The 13,052-nt window shown below is 43.9% G+C and overlaps 1 protein-coding gene across 2 annotated transcripts in view; it reads right to left on the reverse strand.

The window, feature by feature from the left end:
• Positions 1-13,052, reverse strand: part of LOC137430087 (AP-1 complex subunit beta-1-like) — a 97,166-nt gene that overhangs the window by 32,134 nt on the left and 51,980 nt on the right. The window contains exons 15-21 of one of the 2 annotated variants that reach the window (XM_078780144.1): positions 9,577-9,597; positions 9,425-9,454; positions 8,560-8,694; positions 8,181-8,326; positions 7,906-8,035; positions 7,726-7,810; positions 7,509-7,595 (exon numbers count right to left, since the gene is read on the reverse strand). In XM_078780144.1, the coding sequence (XP_078636270.1) occupies positions 7,509-7,595; positions 7,726-7,810; positions 7,906-8,035; positions 8,181-8,326; positions 8,560-8,694; positions 9,425-9,454; positions 9,577-9,597 (634 nt within the window). The remainder of the gene's footprint in view (positions 1-7,508; positions 7,596-7,725; positions 7,811-7,905; positions 8,036-8,180; positions 8,327-8,559; positions 8,695-9,424; positions 9,455-9,576; positions 9,598-13,052) is intronic. The other variant, XM_078780145.1, reaches the window with a different exon arrangement.

Raw genomic sequence — 13,052 nt, forward strand, 5'->3', positions numbered from 1 at the left:
TAAAAATTTAATTACAAATTACTTGTACCCTTCTTGGCCCACCCTCAGTGGGCAATTTGCTGCAGCACAGCCTTGTAAATGCATTTTTACCTCCACCACCAAAGGTGGATGGAGATTGTTTTCACCATTGTCTGCTTGTTTGTTTGTGAACAAAATATCTCAAAACGTGGTAGACGGATTCGGACGAAATTTTGCAGAGATGTGCGTATGTCACATGGAAGAAATGATTAGATTTTGGTGAAGATCCGGATTCGGATCCGGCTACTAGAATTTTTTAAAAGTGATTCTTAACCATTGGGAGATGGGCCAAAAACTATACATAGCAGGATATCTCAAAAAGTTATGGATGGATTTGAACGAAACTTGGTGGACCGGTTGGGTGTCTAACAAGGACAAATCGATTCGATTTTGGTGAAGATCTGAATATGGATTCGGATATGAGAATTATTTAATTTTTTAAGTAATAAATTGATCGTCTGTTTGCCGTGTCGCGAGCAAGGCCTTTGCCGCGTCGCGAACGATTTGAAATCGAAGTTAAGTGATTGTTCCCATTTGTATTTTCGTTAAAACTGTATTTATTTATGGTGTTGTACGTATATTGTGTCCCGACGAAGATTTTTCGGTGTAAATCTTTCATACCTGTATTGAAAATCGTGTTAATTCGTGTCGTGTCTTGAGGCCTTGTACAGTGTGCACTGTACAACCTTGAGGCTTTGTTTTTCTCTCAGCGGTCCGTCATTTGTGATCCAATAACTTTCGTTCTCTGTATTCCCAGTCTTTTCACCCATAGCCTACTTCCTTGTGTAAATCTCAACTCAAAAAAAAAAAAAAAAAAAAAAAAAAAAAAACATTTCCTTCTCTGTTCTCATTCGTTTATTCATTCTTATTCGTTCGTTCGTTCTTCGACCACGTGTTTCTCCCCCATTTCCCCAGATAGTTTTCACTCATTAATCTTCAATGTTTACACTTTCCCCTCAAGTTATGTATTCCGTCATATTTTATAACACCTTTTTCTGCTTCTTCTTCTTTAAAAGGCTGCTTTCGACTTGCTCACCAAATCAATTCATCCCAAAAAAAATATCCATCTCCTATAGTGCCTTTTTTCTACATTCCCTAAACTCTCCTGCACTCCATCCTCCATCCAGCGTCCTTAAACGTATTTTTAACTCGAAGGTCACAAGAAACTCATTTTGCAATAAATGTTCGTTTCCCATAAATCGTACACTTTCAAAAATCCAATCTCACCCCTCCCCTCCAAATCTTCCCCATAACCCCTCCCCTCCAAATCTTCCCCATCACCCCTCCCCTCCAAATCTTCCCCATCACCCATCCCTTTCAAATCTCCCCCTTTGCCCCCTCCCTCCTAAACTACCCCCTCACCCCTCCCCGCCAAGACGCCCCCTCGCCCCTCCCCTCCTAGAATCCTGCCTCACCCCTCCCCTCCAAATCTCCCCCATATCCCATCCCTTTCAAATCCATCCCCTTGTCCCTTCCCTCCCAAACTCCCCCCTCACCCCTCCCCTTCAAATCTCCCCACCCTCATTGCTTCTCAATTTCCCCCTTCTCACTCCCCCTCCTCAAAGCGTCCTCCCCGCTTCTTCCCCCTTCAAACTCTCACCTCCATCTCCCCCAACCTTCTGCCTCGCTCTTCCCCCTCCTCAAATAACACCTCATTGTGGCTCACCCAATCACCATCAAACCTTTTGTCCGCCCCATCCTTCCCTTTCTCCGAGCTATTCTGAAATCTCTGACACACCTTCAACAGCTCTCCCTACCTCTTCCACCTCTTCCACATCTTACCCTCCCCCTCCTCCCGCCTGTTCTGTATCTGATGCTCCCCCTTCCTCTTCATTAACGGTATGGACCTCAAACATCCGGGGCCTTCGTTCAAACTTAACTGATCTCTCCATACAGGTTGCTTCTGTCAAACCAGACGTGATCTGCTTAACAGAAACTTTCCTCCTTTATGATGTCTCTGATTCCATAGTATCTCTCCCGGGCTACTCCCTCCTCCGGTATGATAGACCTGAGCCTCGTCCTGGAGGCGGGGTTGCTATCTTTATCAAAAACTCTCTTCCTCACTCGCCCTGCACTGCACTCTCTCCACCTCACCCCCAGGAATACCTCTGGCTACGGCTTCCCCTTCGCTCCCACCTCTTGTTCATATGTGTGTTGTACCGTCCACCAAACAGTGATGACTCCATCTACATCTCGCTGTCTGATGATATGGACCAACTTCTATCTACTCATCCCAACTCTCTCTTCCTCATATGTGGTGATTTCAACTGTCATCATGCCAGTTGGCTGGGTGTGGGTACCTCTCTCACCAGCCATGGCTCCTCAGCAAAGGACTTCTGCGACTCACTGGGACTGACACAATCTGTCAATTTCCCGACCCGGATCTCAGTCAACAGAACATCTTCTCTTCTGGAGTTGGTTATGACTAACTTCCCTGAAAATGTCTGCTGCTCTTCTTCTGCTCCGATCGGATCATCTGATCATGTCCTTGTTAAAGTGGACATCTCTCTGACCATCCTCAGGGAGCCTGCTCAGCGTCGACGAGTCTGGCATTTCACTCAGGCCAACTGGCACGGTCTTCAAGCAGCCATCAATCATCTGGACTGGTCTCCCATCTCTACCACCTCTGACATCAACTCATCCTGGGAATTCTTCCAAAGTAAATTGCTCTCTCTCATGCACAGATTTATCCCATCTCGTCTTCAGTTGTCATACCCTTCCTCCCGTCCATGGTACACGGAATCTTGTGGTGAGGCTGTTGCCCAGAAACAACTTGCCTTCGTCTCCTGGAAAGCAAATCCAACGGAAGGAAATCTCATTTCCTTTCACAAAGCCCGAAACAAGTGTGTGTCCACCCTCAGGAGAGCCAGGAAACAATATCTCTCCGTTCTCAAGACCGAACTCTCTTATCTGTCTCCCTCTTCCAAATCCTGGTGGCGTCTGGTCAAATCCGTTTCTGGTGTTTGTTCCCCCTCCATCCCCTCCCTTACCTCAAACGGCTACACAGCTGACTCCGCACGTGAAAAAGCTGAATGCCTCAACTCTGTGTTTGCCTCTAAATCTTGTGTCCCAAACCCATCCCTCTCTGTACCCACCATACCCAGTCGTACCCTGCTGCTCCTGGACTCCGTGTCCTTTCCTCCTGACAAGGTGGAAAAGTTTCTGTCAACCCTCGACTCTGATTCTGCAACTGGACCCGACGGCATCAGCCCACGGGTCCTAAAATCCTGCTCTGCTGCTCTATCTCACCCTCTCTCTGTTCTCTTCACCCTCTCTTTTGCTCAAGGTCAACTGCCATCTGCTTGGAAATCAGCCAACATCACCGCTTTGCACAAAAAAGGTGCAAAAACAGATCCTAGCAACTACAGACCAATCAGCCTTCTCCCAATTATCAGCAAAGTCATGGAATCCATCATTGCTTCGGATATGAAATCTTTTCTCTTCTCCAATGGCTTGATCTCTGATCATCAATTTGGTTTCAGACCAGGTCACTCTACTCTGGACATGCTGCTTCTGCTGTCTCAACAATGGATGGAGGTCCTCAATGCCAAACAGGAAATTAGAGCTGTCTCCCTCGACATATCACGTGCCTTCGACACGGTCTGGCACCCCGCTCTGCTCACCAAACTCTCCTCCTTTGGTATCCATGGAAATCTCCACGCATGGCTGGCGGACTTCCTCTCTAGTCGTCGTCAACGTGTGGCCCTGAATGGGTTTCTCTCATATCCTCTTCCTGTTCAGGCTGGAGTTCCCCAAGGCAGTGTTCTGGGCCCCGTGCTTTTTCTGGTCTTCATCAATGATCTCTCTGACTCTCTCGAAAATCCTCTCTATCTCTTTGCTGATGACTCCACTCTCTGCCGCTCCATTCCTCTTCCCTCAGATCGGCAGTCTGCTGCCTCCTCACTCTCTGAAGACCTGGACAAAATCACAGACTGGTCAAACAAGTGGAACATGTCTTTCAATCCTGACAAATCTCACACTCTTACTATGTCTCTCCGAAAAGATCGACTGGACAACCCTCCCATCTACTTTCTCAACAATCCTCTCCAAGAAGTTCTGTCGCTCAAGATTTTGGGTCTCACTATCTGCCATGATCTTTCTTGGGAAAACCACATTTCCAAGCTGGCCTCCAAAGCCAGTCGCCGACTGGGCATCCTCCGTCGTGCGAAGTCCTTCCTCGGCACACCTGAGCTCCTCACCACATACAAGGCTTTCATCCGCAGCTCAATGGAATACTGTTCTCCCCTATGGGCCGGTGCTCCTGCCTCACACCTAGCTCGGCTTCACGCTGTTGAAACCAAAGCTTTCAGAATTATTGGAATCTCCCGCGATGAAGCTATCTCTGAGGGCCTTTCACTCACTCACCGCAGGCAGGTAGGTGGTCTTTCTGTCTTCTACCGACTCCTCTCCGGCCTTGCACCCGCAGCTCTCTCTGTGCTCTGTCCCCCAAATATTCCTACAGGTCGCACAAGATCTGCCAGCAACCCTCTGATGGTTAAACTGCCGAAATCTCGGCTCTCTGCTCACCTTCACTCTTTCATTCCTCTTTTCTCCCACCTCTGGAACAAACTCCCTCACTCCCTTCAATCCCACTCCTCCCTCCAGGTCTTTAAAACAGCTGTTCAACACCATCTCTTATCTTCCCCCATCCAAAACCTTGATCTTTTCTACCCCCGCTAATTCACCCCAGATCCACCTTGTTTGAAATTCCAACTTCTTTCCTGGAAGTCCTGGCAGTGTCCATATGTTTTATACCTCTCCCACCGCCCCCTTCCCATGCCCCCCCCCCCCCCCCCAAAGCCCTCGCCCTCTCTCAGATCTCTCGATGTCTCCATGTCTCTCGGTCCCTGCTCTCAAATGTTGTGTTTGTGTCCTTCCCCCTCTCTCCCCATCTTGTCTACCGCTCCCGATGTTATATGTTTTATGTGTCGGTTTGTCTTTCTGTGTGATTAATGTTCGCTCTTTCACGAGCCTCGATCTTGTATACAAAAAAAAAAGAAAAAAAAAAAAGTGATTCTTCACCATTGGGAGATGGGCCAAAAACTATACATAGCAGGATATCTCAAAAGGTTATGGATGGATTTGGACGAAACTTGGTGGACAGGTTGTGTGTCTGATGAGGAAGAATCGATTCGATTTTGGTGACGATCTGAATATGGATTCGGATATGAGAATTATTTAATTTTTTAAGCGATTCTTCACCATTGAGTGATATGGCCAACCAGGCAGAGGTATGCTCTCGACAGAGTGCCATTCTAGTTGAAATATTTTATTGATCATAACATATACTCCACATCACAAGATAAAGGAAGATGATTTGTAATACCAGCTACCAACAAAAGTGGCGCTATTTCTGCCACGTCAATTTTGGAGTTTCGTTGACATCCACGTTTGCTCCATTATAGCAAGATACGATTTCACCATAGTTTATAATGTTTAATAAATACGTTACTAGTCATCGAAATGATATTCACACCTCATATTTCACATGCTTATTTATAATATACGACAACTATTTTGGATGAAATAATACACAATTGTAATAGGCGTCCACAACTACCCTTGACCATATTATGCAATGTCGGACAAGGCCCTCACTTTTGCACCTTGATTTGCTTTTAAATTCGTTTTCTCCGCAACCGTTTGAGTGATCGACACAAAACTTTAAACATCAGAGTGCCTCCGATGGCACATGCAAAATGCTTATGATAATTTTGTTTATGCTTATGATTAAAATGCTTATTATTATGCTTATGATCATTTTGTTTATGCTTATGATCAAAATGCTTATGATGGCACATGCAAAATGCTTATGATGTGCATGATGGCACATGCAAAATAATTATGATCACATGCAAAATGCAACCAGTGTTCCAAAAAGTTTTCTGAAGGGCAGGTTGCAGGGTGTTTAAAGTACCAGGAATAAACGGCCTCGAACTTGCCTCGCTCAGTCTCGGCCGAATAATGCAATACATTTGCAGATCTCGTTCCCCTTTTCCTGTGTCTTTTTCCTTTATATATACCTTCAATGATCAACTAACATTTGTACAATGAATGAATGATCGTTTTAAGGCCATTTTCCCCACTCGAGCAGGAGTTGGCCTTGCGGGCCCCATGACAATCATGGATCCCTGTTTGAGGCAATGTTTTTTTTTTATGGCCGGATGCCCTTCCTGACGCCAACCCTTAGTCACCTCTTACGATGCGCAGGAATACAGTGTACCTATTCTAAATCGGGGTACACACCGGGATCATTCATCCCAGCAAGCGGGTACTCAATTTGCCGACTTCGGAAGGATGACAGGCTGAGTCAACCGCCCTGGCATTCAGCGATCGACCGGGATTCAAACTCAGGATCCTCTGATACCAAGCCTGCAGCCTAACCGCTAAGCCAACACCAGGCTCCAATCAACTAACATTTGTATGAAGAACCTAAATTCTACGAGGTTCCTCCCTGTGATAATGCATGAAATTAACTGTGTAACAAGGTTCCTCCATGTGATAATGCATGAAATTAACTGTGTAACAATGTTTTTGTGTACTAGTTTGCAGAATACTATTTCGTTGGAGGAGACTTTTTCTTCTGGCTAATACCCCAAAAATAATTTTTTTACTGTAATTGCTTGAAATGTGGAAATAAACCTAAACTCGACTTGAAGGAAAAGCAGTTGTTAATCTGAAAGTGAGCCAGCCTTCCGGGAGGCGAGTAGTAGTGGTGGTTCAATCAGCTGGCTGTTATGCCTGTCAAGACTCGATTGCCAAGGTTAAAATATTCAACTGCACTCTTCATACTTTGTCAAATATCAATTATAGCATTCAGTACTTTCTTGTACATGGAAATCCAAATTGTCTTTACTGGGTATTTAATGTGACAATTAGCCCTTAATCTGCCACCCCTGAGTGTGTAGAAACAGAGTATAAAAATCTGGCTTTTGAATTGGCCACATGGCCTAAAACTCAGCAATTATCTCAGTTACTGTTTTTTAATGATGCTGAGCAATAATTGCAAATAGCTTATTTTATTTTTTTGGATACAGAATCGAGGCTCACGTAAGAGCTAACACATCAAGCTCCATCAAGCTTGACATCACCTATTAATTATGATAGCTATTTTTGGTCTATTTGGTGAGGGGGTAAACAAAGACAAAACTAGCTATCGTTTAAAATCTTTCCCCATAGCAATATCTGCACAATCAGGATAAACAAATTCATAAACAAACAAAAAGGATGCAGCATTTATATTGGAGAAAGAATCCATACTTTACATTTACACATTCATTGACAATCAAAAGTTATCTCAATTTGTTGCACTAACAGACCACCCTCGACAAAATAGAAAGAGGGTGGAGAGGCATTTAAATAAGAGCAGAGCCAGCTACCAAGCAGCAATTTCCCATCAGTATTGCACATGCACTCACTAACATACGTAGTATTGCCACAATGCCACCTTTAGGCTGGCTAGAGGTTCAATGCACTATCGAGGCCTTTACCTGCATTGAGACTGCATTCCTTGATCTGGAACTGAAGTTCATTCTCATTGGGAATGTCCTTCCATGTGGCCAAAAATACCTGTCGGTCTGAAGGAAGAATCAATGGTACGATCGGCTTGCCAATACACGGGCATGAGTCACAATCACATTTCATAGTTTGAGGCTCAAAAATGAGAAAACACATACGAGTACAGAAACAAAGCTCAAATATTCTTACCCATCTTGCCATCCTCAACAAATAGGATGTTTATAGGCACCAAGCAGCTGAAGTAGAAAACATCAATGTTGTTCTTGATGGCTACCTGAAAGACGGAGATATGCAGAGAACCATTATAAGTTACATATTTTTTCAAGAAAGTCAAGAGAAAATCTCAATGAAAAAAGAAAAGATGTTTACCTGCAGGTTATTAAGTGGATCCATCTTCATGACAGGCCCGATGGTATTGAGCGGTACAGAAAACTCGATAGATTGGTTAGGCATCAAGGGTGCGTGCACCTGCAAAGGAGAAGCTGGGACTAGCCCAAAGCTTCATGAAATATGGCAGGGAAAGGGGAAAGGAAGGAGAGTGAGATGAGGTTGAAGTAAAACAAGGAACTATAATTATTATCACTTCAAAGTCAGGTCAAAGACCAGCAAGCAAGGCAAAGTTGTAAAATAGACAGCTGACCTACCTGTTCTTGTTGAACTGGATGGCAAAGTCAGCCATGGCCTGTAGGGCCTTGTTAGACAGCATTAGTTCCAAGCAGATCTGGCTCTGCCGTCGTGCAAATGTGCCCTGAATGTCCAAGCCCTTCGCTTTCACCGCTGGAAGCCATACCTGGAAGACGCACAGCACAACAAGAAGTGTTGGCCTGTCACATTTGTAATACCAAGCTTTTCAGGATATGTACAGAGAGACTGATCCTTTAAAGTACTTCAGCAAAAGCATCCACGCCAGACATGTCATTACACACCACCCCTTATCTCCTTAGAATGATTAACTTGAAAATGGCAGAGACAACTGAATGATTGTAACAGAGAGCTATGCACATGTGATGTGGCCAAACTTACACTCAATGGTGGAACATATGTTCCAGTCGGCATTCCAATTCCCCCAGCAAGCTCAAAAAGATCACCAAGACCACCACTTGCAGGTGGACCAAGTGACGATGGCATCACTGCTGGACCACCGAGCCCCCCACTCATCTGGAACAAGTCGAGGAAATCAGCCATTCCTTCAGTGTTGAAAAACATTCACTTAACGACATTTCCCAAACACGGAAAAACAAACCAACAAACAAAACGCTTTTTCCATAAATGGTGTGATAAATCATTTTTGACAGCACGACGCAAAACAAGATCCTTGTCTTCAAGAAAACAAAGATGTATTGTGAGCGAAGTACAAAGTACATTTTGTACCCAATATATTGTGACCATTTACAAAATGTCAAATCCAAGGGAACGTCTCCTTGATCTCTCCACATTTAAAATTCATTTTATCATTATTTTTTGCAGAGGAAGTTGCAACTGACATCAGTTAAATAAAAAGAAACTTGAGGGAAAATTGCTTTGCAATGCACATCCCCTACTGGCCCCCAATGAATGTTCTTGTTCCAAGCACTCAGCAATTGTGAGCCATATACAGTAGGACAAATTGCTTCAGGTATGCAAAACTACAGAATAAGTTGCAGTTTCTGTAACTTACAATAAAACCATGTACCAAGTTTCAGTTGAATATGTTAAAGGGTATGGGAGAAAGTCTGGAAAAACCACAGGTGGGATGGACAGATGGACGGAGAACTAAACTATAGTCCTCTCCGATGAAAATGGTAGGGGACTATTAAACACCATCACACAGAAATAAAGAAGCACAACATGCTCAATCAACATTCAAACAAAATGGGCCTTTAAATGTATAAAGTTAAATTATGCTCACCGCAGACGTGCCGCCAATATCACCACCAAGCTGCAACAGAAATGTATCACAACCAGTCAGTGACTGGGTATAATCAAGTGGCAAATTTAACAATCAAGTGCAACATGGAAAGGTGGAAAGAGAAAGAAAAAGGTGGGGGGAAAGAACTGTACCACTTCCCCTTCCTCCCCCATCTCCGAAGAGTCACACGTGAGTGCCGGAAGAAATAGGCGCGGAAGGAGCAGGAGAAAGGCAGAAAGACATAAGACAGCAAGTTTATGAAGAAAGTATTAAAAATAAAAAAAGACAAAAGGAACAAGAAATGCAATCTCCAAAAGTTATTCTTGGGAAAAATGCCAGGGGCATAGAAAAGGCCCCTTTATATATGGTATGTGCCATGTGACAAAGAATAGAAAAGAAGGGACATTCCAAAAAATATATTGTGTGCATCATGCTGGACTACCCTTGTGTTCTTAGGAGGAAGCAAGTAATGCTCTAGAAAAGTTCATATAAAGGGGCACCCTTCATATATAGATTAAAACCCATCAATACATAAAGTTTTCTGTGTATCTTGAAAACGAAAACACATAAGATCATGTACATGTGTGTGAAATCGAATTTGTTAAAAAAATTAATAAAGTCAGTATGCACCATGTACCAACCAATTGCAGACATGTTGGATGTGATGTAGTCTTCGGGACAAGCATTGGACAAGCGCGATGTGTGTACACATTATAAGCAACAATTTGATTAGATGAAAGAATTGTACACATGTGCAGTGAAGCCCATTTTTCCAATCCCTTTTGGACCATAATTGCACATTACATAAACTTGCAAGTGTTAACATTGCAGACATATGGGACAAACGTGATATGTACATGATGACTACTGATGATAATTAGAGAGCATGGATGAATTGTACGAGGTGCAGTCAAGAAGTAACCTTAAAATATTTTTCACAACTGGTTTATTGCATGTACGTGTGTAACAACGGTTATTTTTCAACATAATCTCCATTGCGCTCAATGCATTTTTTCCAGCACTTTACTAAGGCCTGGATTCCTACAGGAAAAAAATATTTTGGCAGCTTGTATAGCCATTTGTGCACCGCCTCTTGGACCTCTTCGTCGGATCGGAAAGTGGTTCCACCAAGATGTGGTAATCCAAAGGGGCTAGGTCTGGCGAGAAGGGTGGATGAGAAAGACACTCAAAATGCAAGTCATCGATTGTTGCAGCTATAGCGCAGGCAGTATGGGGCCAAGCCATGCCATGCTGCAGCAAAACACCAGTAGCGAGTAGTCCACGACGTTTTGATCCGATTGCTAGTTTGAGATTATTTTTGAGGTCGCAGTATGATGCACTGGTGGCTGTGGTCCCTCTGGGCATGTGATGCTTTACAAGTGGGCCTTGGCTATCGCAGAAGAGCGTCAGCATCACTTTTCCAGTGGACAGCTGTGTGGGGAATTTTTTGGGCTTCGGTGAAGTTGAATGGTGCCACTCTTTGCTTGCCCTCCGTTTCTGCTTGAAAGTACTGGACCCATCTTTCATCCCCAGTCACTACGTGCTGTAAGAAAGCGTCACCTTGTGTTTCGTAACATTGCAGAAGTTCTTCACATGTGTCCACTCGCCGTTCTTTCAGTTCGGGTGTGAGTTGTCAAGGCACCTACCTTGCAGACACTTTGCGGAACCCCAGCACGTTGCAAATGATATGGTGTACTGAACCATGGCTAATGTTCAATTCGGAGACCACTTAATCCAGTGTAATGCGACGGTTTTCCCTTAGCATGTGCTCAACTCATGCAACCATTTCTGGTATGTCGGCTGTGTGAGGCCGGCCAAAGCGAGCAGCGTCTGCCACACTGGACACTCCACTTTTAAACTTCCTGTCCCAGTCGTACACCTGCTGCAGTGATAAACATGCGTCACCAGAATGCATCTTCATTCTGCAATGGATTTCACAGGGATTCACACCCTAATTTCCCAAGAAACGGATGACAGAAGGTTGCTCCTCCATGGTGCATGCTTCAAAGGGAGCCGCCATCTTGGAACTGCTTTACTGATGCCATTCACTCAATGTTGCCAGATCAAAAACAGGTAAAACATGACTCTTACCCATAGATATAACATATGTCGTCTACAACTACACACACGACATTCTTGAATTTATATCGTCATTTAAGGTTACTTATTGACTGGCCCTCGTATATGTACACCCACTTATGCAACAGAATGGAAAACTATTATGTATAGCACTTAAATCTTTTACAGAAAAATGAAGGACCGCGAAGAGGTCCCTTTTCAACCAAGAGACTGACTGCATCGAAAATACATTTACTTCATGTATCTGAATGAATGAAATTGGCACACCTTTATTGAACTTTTCTGGAGCATTACTTGGTTCCTCCTAATAACACAAGGGTAGTCCAGCATGATGCACACGAGATTTTTTTTTTGAATGTCCTTTCTTTTCTATAGTTTGCCACATGGCACACACACCATGTAAAGAGGCGTTTGATATGCCCCTGGCATTTTTTCACAAGATAGATTTTAAATACGAACAACATGCATTTGTTCATTATTCGTCATATGCTCTCTGGTCATACAATTCGTCATATGCCCACTTTATTGAAGACGATATAAAAGACTTGAAAGTAAGGGGAAAGAAATATTCAATCCAGACGGGATTCAAACCCACAATCCCCAGCTTGGGAGTCTGATGCCTTATCCATTAGGATGCCTTATTATGATGATGATGCCATTATGATGCCTTATCACTTTTGAATATATATATATATATATATATATATATATATATATATATATATATATATATATATATATATATATATATATATATATATATTGTTACTGTCCGCGGTTAAGGGTGTTGTTTGCCGAGTGGAGGCACCGCGGCCGAACAGTTTTTCCCCGACTAAACCCGATTCCCTGAACGTTGGCCGTATCGCGCCACAGCTATTCAATGAGGGAAAAGACAAAGACGACACGGATGTGAAGAAGAGGAAGACGAAGGCAAAAGGTTGAAAATACTACTAAATTTATTTACTATGTACAGGCTCAAAATAACCAAGGAGAAGGAAGGAAAAGAAAATAATATACAGAAGCTTTTAGAGACACAGTGAAAATTGCTAGCTTATCTAAACAGACTTAATTAATACTCAGGACAGAACAAACGAAGACGACTCACACGGGGAATGATGATAGGAATGGCGGAGGTGGATGGCTTGGAGTTGTATTGTGCAGCACGATCGGCGCGTTTAGCAGCCGCCGTTCCTTCGCGGCCCTGCTCAAAACCGCCGTCCAGGCCCCAAGCGGCTGTTGAGTGTTGTTGCTGCTGTGGCCGCTGCTGCTGCTGCTGCTGTGGACGTCGCGTGCTTTTCCAGGACTACAACAGGCTTTGTGCTTTCTGGGATGTCCTCTCCTTGGATGTTCTCTATGCTCTCTTGGTCCAACCACTCCTCACCATCGACAACCCAACGCAACCAACGCAACAACTGACCACCACAACGCAACCAACTCTGACCTTGTCATGGACCTCTCTTTTGCCGTGGACCTCTCCGTGTCATGGACCTCTCTACGCAGCTTTGCTCTGACGACTCCCCCCTTATCACTCTTGCGCCCGCGCTTTTAT

The sequence above is a fragment of the Myxine glutinosa genome, chromosome 6 (genome assembly GCF_964187855.1).
Source record: "Myxine glutinosa chromosome 6, kmMyxGlut1.1, whole genome shotgun sequence".
Lineage (NCBI taxonomy): Eukaryota > Metazoa > Chordata > Myxini > Myxiniformes > Myxinidae > Myxine > Myxine glutinosa.